The sequence below is a fragment of the Oncorhynchus mykiss genome, chromosome 23 (assembly GCF_057628025.1).
Source record: "Oncorhynchus mykiss isolate SJ-2025 chromosome 23, ASM5762802v1, whole genome shotgun sequence".
NCBI lineage: Eukaryota > Metazoa > Chordata > Actinopteri > Salmoniformes > Salmonidae > Oncorhynchus > Oncorhynchus mykiss.
The window spans coordinates 52,015,001-52,036,897 of record NC_143044.1 but is presented as its reverse complement, the minus strand read 5'-3'; the positions used below and the strand labels follow the sequence as shown (position 1 = coordinate 52,036,897).

The window sequence follows — 21,897 nt, the reverse complement described above, 5'->3', positions numbered from 1 at the left end:
ATGCTCGTAAGTGCAAGTGTCTTTTCAACCAACTTTTTGAACCTTTTAAAAAACACAAAATGTGTTTTCTTTGCAACAAGTTTCAGCTGTATAAAATACCTTTGTAATATCTTAAAATCTGTGTCCAATAGTGATAATGCTTGGTCAGCCGTTGAAGCGATAGAGTACATGACAGATAAACCTATGAACTAGGCGGCACAGTACTTTGTATTATCTAGGGTATTAGTAATATCATTTACAACACGTACAGTGGCCGTAATAGTACTGTGTTTAGGTCTAAAGCCAGATTGATTACTAGAAAGAGTATTGTTAATAGTTTAAAAAGATTGTAGTTGCCTATTCACCAGTGACTCTAGACGTTTAGCCAAACAGGAGAGCTTAGAGATGGGCCGGTAATTATCCAACTCACTACCATCGCCTCCCTTGAGGAGTGGTAAAGCAAAGCTGTTTTCCAAGATTAAGGAATCTTTCCTACGACAAATGTTTGATTAAAGATGCGTCACTACACCAGCAATAATAGGTGCCACACACTTGAGTAAATATGGATCACTACACCAGCAATAATAGGTGTCACACACTTGAGTTAATATGGATCACTACACCAGCAATAATAGGTGCCACACACTTGAGTAAATATGGATCACTACACCAGCAATAATAGGTGTCACACACTTGAGTAAATATGGATCACTACACCAGCAATAATAGGTGCCTCACACTTGAGTTAATATGCATCACTACACCAGCAATAATAGGTGCCACACACTTGAGTAAATATGGATCACTACACCAGCAATAATAGGTGCCTCACACTTGAGTTAATATGCATCACTACACCAGCAATAATAGGTGCCACACACTTGAGTAAATATGGATCACTACACCAGCAGTAATAGGTGTCACACACTTGAGTTAATATGGATCACTACACCAGCAATAATAGGTGCCTCACACTTGAGTTAATATGCATCACTACACCAGCAATAATAGGTGCCACACACTTGAGTAAATATGGATCACTACACCAGCAGTAATAGGTGTCACACACTTGAGTAAATATGGATCACTACACCAGCAATAATAGGTGTCACACACTTGAGTTAATATGGATCACTACACCAGCAATAATAGGTGCCACACACTTGAGTAAATATGGATCACTACACCAGCAGTAATAGGTGTCACACACTTGAGTAAATATGGATCACTACACCAGCAATAATAGGTGTCACACACTTGAGTAAATATGGATCACTACACCAGCAATAATAGGTGCTGCACACTTGAGTTAATATGCATCACTACACCAGCAATAATAGGTGCCTCACACTTGAGTTAATATGGATCCAGATTGCCAGAGTCAAATGGTTTCTTAGAATCTATAGCAGATAGTGTAGATAAGACCTCATCTTCTGTGACTTTTTGAAAATTAAAAACCGGCTTACTGTTTTCCACATCAGCTGAAGGCCGAGGGACTGAAACAATAGAGCGGTACGGATCATGTTGGACATTTATTCTTTCAAAAGAAAAGCAGCAGAAATAAAATGCTTATTAAAAACATCACAAATTTCAGTTCGGTCACTGATGATCCCAGATTCCGATGTAATTTGCTTTGGCAGGGAAGTCAAGAAGTTTCCTCAAGTAGTACCAACTGACTGTAGTACCATCAGACTGTAGAACCACCATGCTGTAGTACCATCTGACTGTAGTACCATCAGACTGTAGAACCACCATGCTGCTGTACAATCAACCTGTAGTACCATAAGAATGTAATAGCATCAGACTGGAGTACCATCAGACTGTAGTACAACCAGACTGTAGTACCATCAGATTGTAGTACCACCATGCTGTAGTACCACCAGACTATAGTACCATCAGACTGTAGTACCACCAGACTATACTTCCATCAGACTGTAGTACCACATTGCTGTAGTACCATAAGAATGTAATACCATCAGACTGTAGTACCACCCGACTGTAGTACCATAAGAATGTAGTAGCATCAGACTGTAGTACCACCAGACTGTAGTACCACCAGACTGTAGTACCCTCAGACTGTAGTACCACCATGCTGTAGTACCAACAGACTGTAATACCACCAGACTGTAATACCACCAGACTATAGTACCATCAGACTGTAGTACCGTCAGACTGTAGTACCACCAGACTGTAATACCACCAGACTATAGTACCATCAGACTGTAGTACCATCAGACTGTAGTACCACCATGCTGTAGTACCACCAGACTGTAGTACCATCAGACTGTAGTACCATCAGACTGTAGTACCATCAGACTGTGCTTCTACACCTGCATTGCTTGCTGTTTGGGGTTTTAGGCTGGGTTTCTGTACAGCACTTTGAGATATCAGCTGATGTACGAAGGGCTAAAAAAAAAAATAATTTGAATTTAGTATCACCAGAAGGTAGTACCACCCGACTGTAAAACCACCAGACTGTAGTACCACCAGACTGTAGTACCACCCGACTGTAAAACCATCAGACTGCAGTACCAGCAGATTGTAATAGCATCAGACTGCAGTACCATCGGACTATAATACCACCAGACTGTAATACCACAAGACTGTAGTACCACCATGCTGTAGTACCACCAGACTGTAATACCATCAGACTGTAGTACCACCAGACTGTAGTACAGACTGTAATACCATCAGACTGTACTACAGTCAGACTGTAATACCATCAGACTGTAATACCATCAGACTGCAGTAACACCAGACTGTAGTACCACCAGACTGTAGTACCACCAGACTGTAGTACCACCAGACTGTAGTACCATCAGACTGTAGTACCATCAGACTGTAATACCATCAGACTGAAGTACCATCAGACTGTAGTACCACCAGAATATAATACCATCAGACTGTAATTCCATCCAGACTGTCATCAACCCCCTGGTGTAGGGTTAGGACTGGGGCTAGGACCATGTCATCAACCCCTTGGTGTAGGGTTAGGACTGGGGCTTGGACCATGCCATCAACCCCTGGTGTAGGGTTAGGACTGGGGCTTGGACCATGTCATCAACCCCCTGGTGTAGGGTTAGGACTGGGGCTAGGACCATGTCATCAACCCCTTGGTGTAGGGTTAGGACTGGGGCTAGGACCATGTCATCAACCCCTTGGTATAGGGTTAGGACTGGGACTAGGACCATGTCATCAACCCCCTGGTGTAGGGTTAGGACTGGGGCTTGGACCATGTCATCAACCCCCTGGTGTAGGGTTAGGACTGAGGCTAGGACCATGTCATCAACCCCTTGGTGTAGGGTTAGGACTGGGGCTAGGTCCATGTCATCAACCCCTTGGTGCAGGGTTAGGACTGGGGCTTGGACCATGTCATCAACCCCTTGGTGTAGGGTTAGGACTGGGGCTTGGACCATTCTCATCAACCCCTTGGTGTAGGGTTAGGACTGGGGCTAGGACCATGTCATCAACCCCTTGGTGTAGGGTTAGGACTGGGGCTAGGACCATGTCATCAACCCCTTGGTGTAGGGTTAGGACTGGGGCTAGGACCATGTCATCAACCCCTTGGTGTAGGGTTAGGACTGGGGCTAGGACCATGTCATCAACCCCCTGGTGTAGGGTTAGGACTGGGGCTAGGACCATGTCATCAACCCCTTGGTGTAGGGTTAGGACTGGGGCTAGGACCATGTTATCAACCCCTTGGTGTAGGGTTAGGACTGGGGCTAGGACCATGTCATCAACCCCTTGGTGTAGGGTTAGGACTGGGGCAAGGACCATGTCATCAACCCCTTGGTGTAGGGTTAGGACTAGGGCTAGGACCATGTCATCAACCCCTTGGTGTAGGGTTAGGACTAGGGCTAGGACCATGTCATCAACCCCTTGGTGTAGGGTTAGGACTAGGGCTAGGACCATGTCATCAACCCCTTGGTTTAGGGTTAGGACCGTTAGCTCTGTAGGACAGCAGAGATGCAGTGTAATGATAAAGTAGGTGTTGATATAGATTACCTCTCCAGCTTTGGTCAATTTTAAATCAGATCTTTGATTTTGGTGTGTCAGTGTTGCACAGTTTACATTCATGTCTGAGTGTTGTACAGTCTACAGTCATGTCTGAGTGTTGTACAGTCTACAGTCATGTCTGAGTGTTGTACAGTCTACAGTCATGTCTGAGTGTTGTACAGTCTACAGTCATGTCTGAGTGTTGTACAGTCTACAGTCATGTGTGAGTGTTGTAGAGTCTACAGTCATGTGTGAGTGTTGTACAGTCTACATTCATGTGTGAAAGCTTTTGATATGAAGTAGAATGGAAGTAGATTACAAACATCTTATTTTGATTAGGAATGTATTCATTCTTTATTATGAAAATGAACATAGTTTGGGTGTGATGCCTTCCTTCATGGTTTGAAATGCTTTTGAGACAAATAAACAATGTATGTGATAAATGTGGCTTTAGACAGAGAGGACAAGTCTCAATCTTAACAAAACACTGGTAATCCTATCACACATTATTTTATGGCAAAAGTGTCCCAAATGGCACCCTGTTCCCTATTTCTTGCACTTCTTTTAGCCAAAGCACTATCAGTGCCATTTGAGACGGACAATGTTTTACCTAATTGCTGGAGCCTGAAAGTGGATTGGAAACAGAGTGGCAGAGAAGCTGTCATTGCAGGGAAGTTTATATACACGGTCTCCACCAATAAAGTCAGACTCTACTATTAAAGTCAGACTCCACTATTAAAGTCAGACTCTACTATTAAAGTCAGACTCCACCATTAAAGTCAGACTCCACCATTAAAGTCAGACTCCACCAATAAAGTCAGACACCACCAATAAAGTCAGACTCCACCATTAAAGTCAGACTCCACCATTCAAGTCAGACTCCACCATTAAAGTCAGACTCCACCATTAAAGTCAGACTCCACCATTCAAGTCAGACTCCACCATTAAAGTCAGACTCCACCATTAAAGTCAGACTCCACCATTAAAGTCAGACTCCACCAATAAAGTCAGACTCCACCATTAAAGTCAGACTCCACCATTAAAGTCAGACTCCACCAATAAAGTCAGACTCCACCATTAAAGTCAGACTCCACCATTAAAGTCAGACTACACCAATAAAGTCAGACTCTACCATTCAAGTCAGACTCCACCATTAAAGTCAGACTCCACCAATAAAGTCAGACTCTACCAGTCAAGTCAGACTCCGCCATTAAAGTCAGACTCTACCATTCAAGTCAGACTCCACTATTAAAGTCAGACTCCGCCATTAAAGTCAGACTCTACCATTCAAGTCAGACTCCACTATTAAAGTCAGACTCCACTATTAAAGTCAGTCTCCAGGAAGATTGGCCTTTTATAAAGACATTTTGTGCAATTGTACATCATTTTATATTACTTTAGAATAATATTGTTTTATAAAGCGCAAATGATGGAAATGACAGGCTACTTTGACACTGACAAAGTGATATCAATCAAAACGACCTCATCTTGAATCCATCAATAGCCTAGGCCTAGGTGTGTGGAGACTTCTTGTACAATATGAGGAGGAAATGACAGGCTACTTTGACACTGACAAAGTGATATCAATCAAAACGACCTCATCTTGAATCCATCAATAGCCTAGGCCTAGGTGTGTGGAGACTTCTTGTACAATATGAGGAGGAAATGACAGGCTACTTTGACACTGACAAAGTGATATCAATCAAAACGACCTCATCTTGAATCCATCAATAGCCTAGGCCTAGGTGTGTGGAGACTTCTTGTACAATATGAGGAGGAAATGACAGGCTACTTTGACACTGACAAAGTGATATCAATCAAAACGACCTCTTCTTGAATCCACCAATAGCCTAGGCCTAGGTGTGTGGAGACTTCTTGTACAATATGAGGAGGAAATGACAGGCTACTTTGACACTGACAAAGTGATATCAATCAAAACGACCTCATCTTGAATCCATCAATAGCCTAGGCCTAGGTGTGTGGAGACTTCTTGTACAATATGAGGAGGAAATGACAGGCTACTTTGACACTGACAAAGTGATATCAATCAAAACGACCTCATCTTGAATCCATCAATAGCCTAGGCCTAGGTGTGTGGAGACTTCTTGTACAATATGAGAAGGAAATGACAGGCTACTTTGACACTGACAAAGTGAGATCAATCAAAACGACCTCATCTTGAATCCATCAATAGCCTAGGCCTAGGTGTGTGGAGAATTCTTGTACAATATGAGGAGGAAATGACAGTCCTAGAAAAGCTTTCCAGTTTCACTGACTCACCCAATGATGCACAGCTCACTGGCCGCCGATGGCCAATACTCTCATGCTGAAAGCCTGTCCCTCTTGTTGTACTTTGTAAAACAATGTTTGCTCAGTAGGCCTATTTGGAAGTTTATCAAATATTTGAATGGTGTACAGTCCGATTAGAGTCTTCTCCTTTAGGCAGGAGCCATTTGCTTTCTGACCTGTGTTTTTCCACAATAGTATTTGAAATATTGTGAAAGCCTGGTTCTGGCTGCATGCTGTTTACTGACAGATTTTCCGTGCGTTCCCTGGCTATTTGATTTATTTAACCTTTATTTAAACAGGAAGGGCTCATTGAGATTAAAATCTCTTTTCAAGAGCGCCCAAGATAGGCAGCACCAAGTCATTACAAAAAAATTACAGACAGACAACATGAAAAACTACAAGTGATCTAGTAAAAACCATTGAATTCACAAGAGTATAAAACAGCAAATGAAAAACATTGACAGGTCAGGGAATCAGCCTCAAAATCCTTCATCAGTGATTTAAAAACACCAATCGGGACAAGTTCTTCCAGTTTAAAAGTATTTTGTAAGGTGTTCCAAGACGATGGCGCAGAGTACATAAAAGCCCTTTTACCAAATTCAGTTCGGACATGTGGAACAGTTAGCAGGATAAAGTCCAGCGAACGAAGAGAATACCCAGCACATTTCTGAACAGTAAAAATGCACAAATAAAAAGGTAGTAAACCCAAAATGGCTTTGTAAATAAAAGTATACCAGTGCCTGAGCCTACGAGTGACTAGAGAAGGCCAGACAACCCTGGTATACAAAGTGCAGTGGTTTTGCAGTTTAAAATAAATCTCAAAGTGCCATGGTAAAGGGTGTCAATTGATCTCAAACACTGAGCGGAAGCATTCATATATAAAATATCCCCATAGTCTAGTAAAGACATAAATGTAGCTGATACTAGCCTCCTTCTGGCTTCAAAAGAAAAACAGCCCTTATTCCTAAAATAAAATCCCAATTTCAGCTTCAATTTTTTTTGTAAGTTGTTGAATATGCAATTTGAAAGAGAGGCCGTCATCAATTAAAATTCCAAGATATTTATATGAGGTTACAACCTCAATCTCTACATGCTTTGTGATTGGGTTACATGAACACAATCCACAGCTAGGCTATTTTTTTAAAGAAGCTATTAATCGTCTGTGTCTAAATGATAGTGCTACACCTGGTGTAGTATTCTGTAGTATTCCATTTCTTTCTGAACTGACAGCAGTAATTCTATAACTTGGCAAATGTATTTGAGTTAATCAGAGGTACTGCAGCTCCTCCAGCACCCATGCCACAGCTTTGATTCTATAAGGAAGAAATGAAGTGCATTGCTGGAGAGGTGAGAGTTGCAGGTTCATGTCTAGCAGAGAGAGGGAGAGGGATGATAGATAGGGAATCTCATTCTAGTTCTGTGTGAGATACAGGTGTGCTTCTCTCTCTCACCACAGCACCAGCCACGCCTTGCTCTCAAACATGCCTATAACGTTGTGCAAACCGTAATCCCGGGCCGGCCCAACACAAATTAATTCTTAGAATATCAGGTTCTGGCTGAAAATAGGCGTTTTCACATGATGTTTCTTTTCGGGGGCAGGAGAATCAGGGACGAGGCAACGGGACTGAACTCTGATCCCTTTTATTCACATGTTTATATAGAAAACAGTCTTTTCTTTCTCATGTCGGTACTGGATCCGGGAAAGTAGGATCTGGCTCAAATGAAGCACTGATTGTTAACGAGTTCCATCAGCATATGAGGTGATGGAGATTCACATTGCACTGATGCTCCAGAAGACCTGAGTTCAAATACTAAATTGAAATCTTTCAAATACTTTGAGCCTTTGCTTGAGTCTGCCTGGGGTGCCAGATGGGTGGGGTTTGCAGTTTGGGGACATTTAAATGGGTTCGTTAGACCAGGGAAGCTCAATCGAACCCATATAAAGTATTTGAACTTATATTAAATAGTATTTGAACCCAGGTCTGTGCTACAGGACTGTCTTTCTGACACTCAGTGTGTGAACCTAACTTCACACTATTTACAAGTTAGCAAGTACATGGTGGGAACTGAGAGTGTGTCTGGAGGCTGAAGTCATATTCTGTGGAGCAACAACAGCCTCAGAAAGCACTGAGGTTTTATCAAGAGAAGATCTCGGCCTATATAGATGATTTTTGAAAAGTCAGGAAGCATCCTTTGCCTGTCACTCATACAGGATACGTCACTCTATTCCTTTAATGCCGTTGTGAGTGTAAAGTTTACTGTTCTATTTCTGATTGTTTATTTCACTTTTGTTTATGATCTATTTCACTTGCTTTGGCAATGTAAACATGTTTCCCATGCCAATAAAGCCTTTGAATTGAATAGTGTTTTGTGATAATGTGTGGACAACATACCCTGTAAATGGCAAAATATAATATTGTTCATGTATTCCTTTCCTGGGTGTAATTGTTTTGTTATCTGTCTAACTTTCTTGTCTATAAGTAAACTGCAAGATTTTATGCAACATGAACTAAACCTAACAGAACGAATACCCTCCCTTGTTTTGTCACCCTCAGTGGCCAGCATCCAGAGGCTCCCGGCACTGTCTGTGATGACTGACATCAACTTCCCTATGAAGGGCCGTAAAGGCATGGTGGACTGGGCCAGGAACTCTGAGGACAAGGTGGTTATCCCCAAGGGCATCTTTCTACCACAGTCTGCAGGTAACACAACCATGATGGTGATGGTGGTGATGATGGTGATGATGGTGATGATGATGAATATGAATATGATGAATATGGTGGTTAGTGGTGATGATGATGATGATGATGATGATGATGAATATGAATAAGATGAATATGGTGGTTAGTGGTGATGATGATGATGATGATGATAGTGGTAGTGTTGATGATGATGATGATGATGAATATGGTGCTAGTGGTGATGATGAAGAGGATGAGGAGGAGGAGGAGGAGGAGGAAGAGGAGAGGAGGTGGAGCAGGATAAGGAGACTCTTCTTCAGGCTGTTTAACCATGTTCTTTACTGTATTCTGAGCAGCATTTGAAACTCGTGTAGTGAGAAATTGGTTCATTTCCAAATGTCCAGTAGTCATGGCTGATTATATGTAGTTACTTCCTCCAGAATGACCCCTTAGTTGCTCCATCATGTGACCCCACTGATCAAAATAGAATGCCTGGAGTTTGACCAACATTCTAGAATCTAGTGGTGTACAACTGTAAACCCAGCATTCCATTTCTAATGCCAGCACTAGCTGGGTCATTCCTACTCTGTGCCTTATGGACATCATAACTTATGGAGGAAAAAGTATATATACTGTATATATATATATATACAAATACGATTCCATCAGAAAAAGGACATGTTTGATTTTCAGGAAAACATATTGGTCAAGCTCAGGCACCTATTTTTTTAGGTGCATTTTCCAACCTGTTAGGTGTATAACCCTAACAGGGTGGAAACTAACAGTGTGGAAATGTGGAGCAAGATTGAGCTAGAATAGTGAAAATAGTGAACTTCTCTATCTAAATGTTGGGAATTTTCTCTATAATTAGCCTAACAGGGTGGAAATTGAATACTGGGACATACAGACTAACAACATGAAAAATGTAAAAAAAAAAGAAAGAAAAAAGTTAAAACTGAGCGTTTATATTTATTTAGCTTTGCACCATTGTTTTCTTACCATTGAAATGGTGACACTTCCTGAATGTGGTGTCATTGTAGAAAAGGGTATTTTTCTGAAATGGAAGGGGCATAATCTTAAATAAAATAATAATAAACACAATAATCATTATTGATGAGAGAAAATGTAACTAAGACTATAAAATAAATGAAGAAGGATTTTAAATATGTATTATTTTGTGGCTTATATTTGTCGTGGAATTTGATGAATAATACAGAGGGACAAAAACACCTACGTCCCTTTCAAGATATGTTTGTGTTTTTAAGGAAAAGGACATCTGAACTCATATTAAATTCCTTCTGGGATCCACATTTTACAGTAAATAAGAAGTGATATTTCCTGGAGACAGAAAAGGCACCTTACGGTGGGAATGACCCAGCTACAGAATAGCAACGGCAGTGATTGACAACATCTACCATAACTCTATGATAATAATTGTGTAAATGAGACCTAGCAAACAAGCAGAACCAAAGATATTGTAGTTCCCTTAATCTCAAAGTGCGTAAAGCAATAGTGGAATGGTGTCAAACACAAGGTTTCCATGTGTTTGATGATGCCATTTCATTCGCTCCGTTCCTGACATTATTATGAGCCGTCCTCCCCTCAGCAGCTTCCTCTGATGTTTGTATCCTGTTAACCCATGCCAGTGCAGAGCCCAGAGTGTAGTGACTGTGACAGACAATTTGGTTAACTGGCTTAATCAGTCGTGTCTGGACTGTATCAATGAGAGACAAAATGGCAGTTGATTTTCTAGCTCAACGCCGAAAACCATCTCACTCTTACTGAGTGGCCAAGAAGTTTATCCAGGTAGCCTCCCAAGTAGCACCCTAATCCCTATATAGTGCAGTACTTTTAACCAGAGCCCTATTGGCCCTATGTAGGGAATAGGGTTCCATTTGGAGCAGAGATCCAGAGAACTGCTCCAACAGGTGTCGACAGCCTCCATTTTGCTGCCTTTACAGCAGTGGTCACCAACCTTTTCTGAGTCAAGATCATTTTTGCAGTCAAAAAGCAAGCGGAGATCTACCGCTCAGATTCTTTTAAAAACATGACTTAAAAAACGGAACATTAACCTAACAGTTTTGTAGGAATGAGGTTTGTGCAGTAGGCCAAACATATTATCACAGCATATTGGCTATATAACTGGCCTGCCAATATTGTTCATTCCAGAACATATTAGATTTCAGTTAGTGCATACATCTCAAGATAGCTAGGTGGGACAACCACATATCACAGGCATAGTCAGTACATTTCCCCTCAATAATGTAGCTACAAGAAGGGGGGGGGGGGGGGGGGCTTTGCTGTCCTAGCTTCAGGGGGAAGATGGTTCCACCATTGGGGTGCCAGGACAGAGAAGAGCTTGGATTGGGCTGAGCGGGAGCTGCACTCCCATAGGGGTAGGAGGGCCAAGAGACCTCGGGTTGGGGTTAGAGAATAGCCTGAAGTTAGGGGGGGGGCAGTTCCTCTTGCTGTTCCGTAGGGAAGCCCCATGGTCATGTAGTGGATGAGCAGGTAGGGAGGTAGGCAGGTAGGGAGGTAGGCAGGTATGGAGGTAGGCAGGTAGGCAGGTAGGCAGGTAGGGAGGGGCAGTTCCTCTTGCTGTTCCGTAGGGAAGTCCCATGGTCATGTAGTGGATGAGCAGGTAGGGAGGTAGGCAGGTAGGGAGGGGCAGTTCCTCTTGCTGTTCCATAGGGAAGCCCCATGGTCATGTAGTGGATGAGCAGGTAGGGAGGTAGGCAGGTAGGGAGGGGCAGTTCCTCTTTCTGTTCCGTAGGGAAGTCCCATGGTCATGTAGTGGATGAGAGCTTCGACTGGAAGCCAGTGGAGTGTGCGGAGGAGCGGGGTGACATGACAGCAGTTGGGAAAGTGCCTCGCATAAATGTTATTTTACAAGACTGATGGTCCCTGCATCTGATGGTCATGGTGCTTTCAAGACAACTCGGGGGAACTCTGGGGAAAAAATGAAGTCAAAGAGTGCTCTTCAGGTCGGAGCCCTAGAAAGATGCCAGAGTTTCCGACTTGGAATTCCAAATATTTATTCAAATCGTATCTAGTTTTTTTCAGAGTTCCAAGTTGTCCTGAACGCACTGAAGTCGGAAGTCTGCGATTTGTTTTGAACGCGGCATTAGTCTCAGCAGAGAGAGGGAGAGAGCAGCAGAGGGTCAGCCTCTCACGGTCCCTGCTCTCTCCTTCCTTTCCTCTGGTGAGACTGACCAGAGAGAGGAGACTGTCTTCCACCTGCTCTCTCCTTCCTTTCCTCCGGTGAAATTGACCAGAGAGAGGAGACACTGTCTTCCACCTGCCCTCTCCTTCCTTTCCTCCGGTGAGACTGACCAGAGAGAGGAGACACTGTCTTCCACCTGCCCTCTCCTTCCTTTCCTCCGGTGAGAGAGAGGAGACACTGTCTTCCACCTGCCCTCTCCTTCCTTTCCTCCGGTGAGACTGACCAGAGAGAGGAGACACTGTCTTCCACCTGCCCTCTCCTTCCTTTCCTCCGGTGAGAGAGAGGAGACACTGTCTTCCACCTGCCCTCTCCTTCCTTTCCTCCGGTGAGACTGACCAGAGAGAGGAGACACTGTCTTCCACCTGCCCTCTCCTTCCTTTCCTCCGGTGAGACTGACCAGAGAGAGGAGACACTGTCTTCCACCTGCTCTCTTCTTCCATTCCTCCGGTGAGACTGACCAGAGAGAGGAGACACTGTCTTCCACCTGCCCTCTCCTTCCTTTCCTCCGGTGAGACTGACCAGAGAGAGGAGACACTGTCTTCCACCTGCCCTCTCCTTCCTTTCCTCCGGTGAGACTGACCAGAGAGAAGGGACACTGTCTTCCACCTGCTCTCTCCTTCCTTTCCTCCGGTGAGACTGACCAGAGAGAAGGGACACTGTCTTCCACCTGCCCTCTCCTTCCTTTCCTCCGGTGAAATTGACCAGAGAGAAGGGACACTGTCTTCCACCTGCTCTCTCTTTCCTTTCCTCCGGTGAAATTGACCAGAGAGAAGGGACACTGTCTTCCACCTGCTCTCTTCTTCCATTCCTCCGGTGAAATTGACCAGAGAGAAGGGGCACTGTCTTCCACCTGATGGCGAAACTCGAGTCGCACCACATCTGCCTCAGGCACAAATTCATGTTGTTCCTATGACCAGAGAAAGGGAAATATTCCTCAATATTGAAATAGACAGGACAAGCTGCTAATAATAATAAAAAGGCAGGGCTCTCGATACACATCGTTACTCATTCATTGCAGCGCGAGTGGAAGATAGAAGGAAGTTTTATGCTTTGTAGTAGCGTTGAATAATAACAGTGCTGACAGTGCTGAATAAACTTAGACATGAACTCGCTCATAAAAAAAACACTTATTTGCTGTTGACAGTCTCTCTCTGGTCATTGTTATAAGAGTTATGAAATCTCATGTAGGCTAGTATCAAACTTTGCCGTGGCCGAGGTTGTGGGAGCCGTAGGCACAATGAAATGGTTCAAAATGGGAACACTTTGCTTACCCGAATACAGGGCTTCTGAATCAAGTGCACCTACCACCCACAGGGCTTCTGAATCAAGTGCACCTACCACCCACAGGGCTTCTGAATCAAGTGCACCTACCACCCACAGGGCTTCTGAATCAAGTGCACCTCCCACCCACAGGGCTTCTGAATCAAGTGCACCTCCCACCCACAGGGCTTCTGAATCAAGTGCACCTACCACCCACAGGGCTTCTGAATCAAGTGCACCTACCACCCACAGGGCTTCTGAATCAAGTTCAACCTACCACCCACAGGGCTTCTGAATCAAGTGCACCTGACACCCACAGGGCTTCTGAATCAAGTGCACCTCCCACCCACAGGGCTTCTGAATCAAGTTCACCTACCACCCACAGGGCTTCTGAATCAAGTGCACCTACCACCCACAGGGCTTCTGAATCAAGTGCACCTACCACCCACAGGGCTTCTGAATCAAGTGCACCTACCACCCACAGGGCTTCTGAATCAAGTGCACCTACCACCTACAGGGCTTCTGAATCAAGTGCACCTACCACCCACAGGGCTTCTGAATCAAGTGCACCTCCCACCCACAGGGCTTCTGAATCAAGTGCACCTCCCGCCCACAGGGCTTCTGAATCAAGTGCACCTCCCACCCACAGGGCTTCTGAATCAAGTGCACCTCCCACCCACAGGGCTTCTGAATCAAGTGCACCTCCCACCCACAGGGCTTCTGAATCAAGTGCACCTCCCGCCCACAGGGCTTCTGAATCAAGTGCACCTCCCACCCACAGGGCTTCTGAATCAAGTGCACCTCCCACCCACAGGGCTTCTGAATCAAGTGCACCTCCCGCCCACAGGGCTTCTGAATCAAGTGCACCTCCCACCCACAGGGCTTCTGAATCAAGTGCACCTCCCGCCCACAGGGCTTCTGAATCAAGTGCACCTCCCACCCACAGGGCTTCTGAATCAAGTGCACCTCCCGTAAGCAGCACAAACCAAATACATAAAAGGAGTGCAAGCCTTTATTTGTGGCATTTCTACAGAAGTGCTTGGTGATTGATTAGGAACCTCTTGAAGTGACCACTGCCTTACAGGCAAAGATTCATTGGACCATCCCTTACCCTTTATCAATGGTTCATTGTTGAGGACAATTTAGCTGATTGCTGTTGGCAGGAAAGTTGTGAAGTGGCTTGTTTCGCTGCCTGGCCAAATATAGCTCCAAATAAAGCCCATCATTAAGAGTTAGTCTGTGTCTGTGGCCTGATATGTTGGTTTATGTGTGGTGTGCTGTGCTGTGGTGTTGTTGAGATTATTAAGGTTCATTACATCTTTCAGATGGCCAGCCCATTCATAAGACACTGTACAACCACTACCACAACTAAACTGTCCTGTAACCAACGGTGTCCAAACTGATTTCCTTCTGCCCATCAGACATGGATGGATCACCTGTTTTCATCCTGGGGACAGTCCTGTACAAGACTCTGGGACTGATGCTGCCTTCACCAAGGTAAGATGGCCCTTACATCTTCTCTATCAACATCTCTCTCTCTCTCTGTCTCTCTCTCTCTCTCTCTCTCTCTCTCTCTCTCTAGCACTCTGTCACTCTGTCACTCCTTCTCTCTCTGTCACTCCTTCTCTCTGTCTCTCTCTCGCTCTCTGTCTCTGTCACTCCTCTCTCTCTCTCTCTCTCTGTCTCTCTCTCTGTCTCTCTCTCTGTTTCTCTCTCTCCCTCTCTCTCTCTGTCTCTCTCTCTCTCTCTGTCTCTCTCCCTCTCTCTCTCTGTCTATATCTGTCTCTCTCTCTCCCTCTCTCTCTCTGTCCCTCTCTCTCTCTGTCTCTCTCCCTGTCTCTCTCGCTGTCTCTCTCCCTCTGTCTCTCTCTCTGTCTCTCTCTGTCTCTCTCTCTCTGTCTCTCTCTCTGTCTCTCTTTCTGTCTCTCTCTCTCTGTCTGTCTCTCTCCCTGTCTTTCTCTCTGTCTCTCTCTGTCTCTCTCTGTCTCTCTCTCTGTCCCTCTCTGTCTCTCTCTGTCTCTCTCTCTATCCCTCTCTGTCCCTCTCTGTCTCTCTCTCTGTCTCTCTCTGTCTCTCTCTCTCTGTCTCTCTCTCTGTCTCTCTTTCTGTCTCTCTCTCTCTGTCTGTCTCTCTCCCTGTCTTTCTCTCTGTCTCTCTCTCTGTCTCTCTCTGTCTCTCTCTGTCTCTCTCTCTGTCCCTCTCTGTCTCTCTCTCTCTCTCTCTCTATCCCTCTCTGTCCCTCTCTGTCCCTCTCTGTCTCTCTCTCTCTGTCTCTCTCTCTGTCTCTCTTTCTGTCTCTCTCTCTCTGTCTGTCTCTCTCCCTGTCTTTCTCTCTGTCTCTCTCTGTCTCTCTCTGTCTCTCTCTCTGTCCCTCTCTGTCTCTCTCTGTCTCTCTCTCTATCCCTCTCTATCCCTCTCTGTCCCTCTCTGTCCCTCTCTGTCTCTCTCTCTCTGTCTGTCTCTCTCCCTGTCTTTCTCTCTGTCTCTCTCTCTGTCTCTCTCTGTCTCTCTCTCTGTCCCTCTCTGTCTCTCTCTCTGTCTCTCTCTCTGTCTCTCTCTGTCTCTCTCTCTGTCCCTCTCTGTCTCTCTCTCTGTCTCTCTCTCTCTCTGTCTCTCTCTGTCTCTCTCCCTGTCCCTCTCTGTCTCTCTCTCTGTCCCTCTCTGTCTCTCTCTGTCTCTCTCTCTGTCTCTCAGCAGGGGAGAGGGAGACAGAGGGAATAAGTAGTCATTTGGGACACGGTCCAGGCGAGACAGCAGTGAGATGTAAAATATGATGTCAACTTTATTCTCTGACAAAGTGTCTGCTGCACTGCCTGAGTGTAAATCCTCCAATAGTATTTCACAGGCTATCCAGGGAGGGTTCATAAAAGACTCCTTCCACTTTGCTTTTCCAGGAAATGGCCTCTACATTGCACTATGTGTACTTGCAAAAGCTCATTTTACGTACTGCACTATACATACTACTGTACCCACGAGGATACAAAAACCCTTCTCAAGGTACATTATATACAGTAGATCAAAAATGATGTGGAGGTAAAACAGACATATTACTCCCATGATGCATCATTCTACCAGAACATCATCAATACTTCAAAAGGAAAAATGGCATCGCTTTCTTTTAGAATATCGTAGTAGAATACAATCTTTCAGTCGTGTGATCCATAGATGACAAGCCAATTATCAAAGAATCCATCAAAGCGGATCAACTGAAGTTTCCCTGTAACTTTTCATGAATTAAAACGACAAGCTTTACTCCCAGACTCAACAACAATTAATCTCTGCTTTCTGCTGAGGAGGATGACACCACATCTGTGGCCTAAATCGCACCCTATTCCCTATATAATGTACTTATTTTGACCAAAGCCCTGGTCTAAAGTAGTGCACTAAATAAGGAATAGGATACCATTTGGGAAGCAACACAAAATTGGGTTAAAATAATCATCATAATATCTCCTTCTGAACTCACTCCATCCTGGTTAAATCATATTATGTTCTCATACTACTAATTAGAAGGGACAGCGGACGACTAAGCAGTATTTCATGCTTGGTTTATGCTTTCAAGCTGGTTTCCAATATTGTTAGTTATTCTGTTTATCAGTTTGGACATTACTGTCATTACGTATCGTCAAGGCTCTCACCCAGTTAGAGCAAGGCTGCATATGAAATCAGGGCTCTGATCTAAAGTACACTTTGTAGGGAATAGGGTGCCATTCGGGACACACGCCTAGAATTTGAATCTCTTGCATTGAGTGAAAGACAAAAGGATGCCCGAGCAAAAGCTACATGAATACATTGAACTACATCCATGCATGTTAAGTTAAAATGAGTTTATGTTTTTTTATTTAACTAGGAAAGTCGGTTAAGAACAAATTCTTATTTTCAATGACGGCCTAGGAACAGTGGGTTAACTGGCCTAGGAACAGTGGGTTAACTGCCTGTTCAGGGGCAGTACGACAGATTTGTACCTTGTCAGCTTGGGGGTTTGAACTTGCAACCTTCCGTTTACTAGTCCAACGCTCTAGCCACTAGGCTACCCTGCCGCCCCATTTTTGTCACAAACATTTGTACACATCAGTACTTTATTAAAATTATAGCAACGACTTTATCAATCTTCTCTCTTATGCTGATACAGAATGAGCCTAGGAATGTGGCCAAGTCCTCTACTTAGCTAACGTCAGGTAGCTAGAACCATTATTCTCTATGATGCTGATACAGAATGAGCCTAGGAATGTAGCCAAGTTTTCTACTTAGCTAACGTCAGGTAGCTAGAACCATTATTCTCTATGAGGCTGATACAGAATGAGCCTAGGAATGTAGCCAAGTTTTCTACTTAGCTAACGTCAGGTAGCTAGAACCATTATTCTCTATGATGCTGATACAGAATGAGCCTAGGAATGTAGCCAAGTTTTCTACTTAGCTAACGTCAGGTAGCTAGAACCATTATTCTCTATGATGCTGATACAGAATGAGCCTAGGAATATGGCCAAGTCCTCTACTTAGCTAACGTCAGGTAGCTAGAACCATTATTCTCTATGATGCTGATACAGAATGAGCCTAGGAATGTAGCCAAGTTTTCTACTTAGCTAACGTCAGGTAGCTAGAACCATTATTCTCTATGAGGCTGATACAGAATGAGCCTAGGAATGTAGCCAAGTTTTCTACTTAGCTAACGTCAGGTAGCTAGAACCATTATTCTCTATGATGCTGATACAGAATGAGCCTAGGAATGTAGCCAAGTTTTCTACTTAGCTAACGTCAGGTAGCTAGAACCATTATTCTCTATGATGCTGATACAGAATGAGCCTAGGAATATGGCCAAGTCCTCTACTTAGCTAACGTCAGGTAGCTAGAACCATTATTCTCTATGATGCTGATACAGAATGAGCCTAGGAATATGGCCAAGTCCTCTACTTAGCTAACGTCAGGTAGCTAGAACCATTATTCTCTATGATGCTGATACAGAATGAGCCTAGGAATGTGGCCAAGTCCTCTACTTAGCTAACGTCAGGTAGCTAGAACCATTATTCTCTATGATGAGCGTGCCACCCATCAGTGTGTGGGTGTAAAGATATACAGAGCCTTCAGAAAATATTCACACCCCTTGACTTTTTCCACATTTTGTTGTATCACAGCCTGAATTTAAAATGGATTCAAAATGAGGTGTTGTGTCATAATGTCAAAGTGGAATTATGTTTTTAGAAATTTTAACAAAGTAATTTAAAATGAAAAGCTGAAAGCTGAAAGCTGAAAATGTAATAAGTATTCACCCACTTTTTTTATGACAAGCCTAAATAAATTCAGCAGTAAAACTGTGCTTTATAAGTCACATAAGTTGCATGGAGTCACTCTGTGTGTAATAATAGTGTTTAGCATGAGTTTTGAATGACTACCTCATCTCTGTACCCCACACATACAATGATCTATAAGATCCCTTAGTCGAGCTGTGAGTTTCAAACACAGATTCAGCACAGATTCCATAAAAGACAAATGGTATTTTCCAATGCCTTGCAAAGAAGGGCACTTAATTGGTAGATGTTTTTTTAATTTTTTTAAGCAGACATTGAATATCCCTCTGAGCATGTTAAAGTTATGAATTACACTTTAGATGGTGTATCAATACACCCAGTCACTACAAAGGTGATTCTAACATGTATTGACTCAGAGGTGTGAATGCTTACGCAAATTTCATTTTCTGTTCATTAGCAAACATTTTCTAAATACATGTTTTCACTTTGTCAATATGGGTTGCTATTAATGTTTCTCTCACGTAATTAGTTAGCGCTAGTGTACAGTGCTGGATAGCTAGATAGTTAGCTACTGGCTACATGTTAGCTAGCTGGCTAGAGATGTTATCTACAACAACCCACAATCAGATGGATTTTCCTGTTGCACAAAGCTTGCTTTTGACAGAGTAGACAGCTTTTGCAACAGGTCCTCATACACTGAGAGGAAAACCAATAGCAGATAAGATAAAATAACACATTCAGCAATGCTATCTACCAGAAGTGAAATGCAGCCATCAGTCAGTCTCTCCTCAGAGCAGTGATCTACGCACGTGGTCCTGTTTCTTTGTTCCCGGCCTCAACTAACCCAAACAACACAGCACTCCACCCTTTCAAAATGAATGATGCTGCTATTCTTAGCTTCCTTGGGAGTGCTGCACTACAACTATACATTAGCCCACTGTAGGATGGTCCTGAAGGAAATATAGTCAAATATATATAATCTACTGATGAAATTATAGCATTAGCAGTGCAGCTGGATTTCCAATGGTCACTGATATTCTACTCTTATAAAAGCCATCCACTGTTATTGTATTACATCTGGTCACTGATATTCTACTCTTATAAAAGCCATCCATTGTTATTGTATTTCCTCTGGTCACTGATATTCTACTCTTATAAAAGCCATCCATTGTTATTGTATTTCCTCTGGTCACTGATATTCTACTCTTATAAAAGCCATCCATTGTTATTGTATTTCCTCTGGTCACTGATATTCTACTCTTATAAAAGCCATCCATTGTTATTGTATTTCCTCTGGTCACTGATATTCTACTCTTATAAAAGCCATCCATTGTTATTGTATTTCCTCTGGTCACTGATATTCTACTCTTATAAAAGCCATCCATTGTTATTGTATTTCCTCTGGTCACTGATATTCTACTCTTATAAAAGCCATCCATTGTTATTGTATTTCCTCTGGTCACTGATATTCTACTCTTATAAAAGCCATCCATTATTATTGTATTACCTCTGGTCACTGATATTCTACTCTTATAAAAGCCATCCATTGTTATTGTATTTCCTCTGGTCACTGATATTCTACTCTTATAAAAGCCATCCATTGTTATTGTTTTTCCTCTGGTCACTGATATTCTACTCTTATAAAAGCCATCCATTGTTATTGTATTTCCTCTGGTCACTGATATTCTACTCTTATAAAAGCCATCCATTGTTATTGTATTTCCTCTGGTCACTGATATTCTACTCTTATAAAAGCCATCCATTGTTATTGTATTTCCTCTGGTCACTGATATTCTACTCTTATAAAAGCCATCCATTGTTATTGTATTTCCTCTGGTCACTGATATTCTACTCTTATAAAAGCCATCCATTGTTATTGTATTTCCTCTGGTCACTGATATTCTACTCTTATAAAAGCCATCCATTGTTATTGTATTTCCTCTGGTCACTGATATTCTACTCTTATAAAAGCCATCCATTGTTATTGTATTTCCTCTGGTCACTGATATTCTACTCTTATAAAAGCCATCCATTGTTATTGTATTTCCTCTGGTCACTGATATTCTACTCTTATAAAAGCCATCCATTGTTATTGTATTTCCTCTGGTCACTGATATTCTACTCTTATAAAAGCCATCCATTGTTATTGTATTTCCTCTGGTCACTGATATTCTACTCTTATAAAAGCCATCCATTGTTATTGTATTTCCTCTGGTCACTGATATTCTACTCTTATAAAAGCCATCCATTGTTATTGTATTTCCTCTGGTCACTGATATTCTACTCTTATAAAAGCCATCCATTGTTATTGTATTTCCTCTGGTCACTGATATTATACTCTTATAAAAGCCATCCATTGTTATTGTATTACCTCTGGTCACTGATATTCTACTCTTATAAAAGCCATCCATTGTTATTGTATTTCCTCTGGTCACTGATATTCTACTCTTATAAAAGCCATCCATTGTTATTGTATTTCCTCTGGTCACTGATATTCTACTCTTATAAAAGCCATCCATTGTTATTGTATTACCTCTGGTCACTGATATTCTACTCTTATAAAAGCCATCCATTGTTATTGTATTTCCTCTGGTCACTGATATTCTACTCTTATAAAAGCCATCCATTGTTATTGTATTTCCTCTGGTCACTGATATTCTACTCTTATAAAAGCCATCCATTGTTATTGTATTTCCTCTGGTCACTGATATTATACTCTTATAAAAGCCATCCATTGCTATTGTATTACCTCTGGTCACGGATATTCTACTCTTATAAAAGCCATCCATTGTTATTGTATTTCCTCTGGTCACTGATATTCTACTCTTATAAAAGCCATCCATTGTTATTGTATTTCCTCTGGTCACTGATATTCTACTCTTATAAAAGCCATCCATTGTTATTGTATTACCTCTGGTCACTGATATTCTACTCTTATAAAAGCCATCCATTGTTATTGTATTTCCTCTGGTCACTGATATTCTACTCTTATAAAAGCCATCCATTGTTATTGTATTTCCTCTGGTCACTGATATTCTACTCTTATAAAAGCCATCCATTGATATTGTATTACCTCTGGTCACTGATATTCTACTCTTATAAAAGCCATCCATTGTTATTGTATTTCCTCTGGTCACTGATATTCTACTCTTATAAAAGCCATCCATTGTTATTGTATTACCTCTGGTCACTGATATTCTACTCTTATAAAAGCCATCCATTG

The 21,897-nt window shown here is 42.6% G+C and overlaps 1 protein-coding gene across 18 annotated transcripts in view; it reads left to right on the top strand.

Annotated features, from left to right (window-relative positions):
* Positions 1–21,897, top strand: part of LOC110531925 (adhesion G protein-coupled receptor B3) — a 351,790-nt gene that overhangs the window by 197,982 nt on the left and 131,911 nt on the right. For all 18 annotated transcript variants that reach the window (XM_090217639.1, XM_090217638.1, XM_090217634.1 and 15 more), the window contains 2 exons: positions 8,820–8,966; positions 14,850–14,925. In XM_090217639.1, the coding sequence (XP_090073765.1) occupies positions 8,820–8,966; positions 14,850–14,925 (223 nt within the window). The remainder of the gene's footprint in view (positions 1–8,819; positions 8,967–14,849; positions 14,926–21,897) is intronic.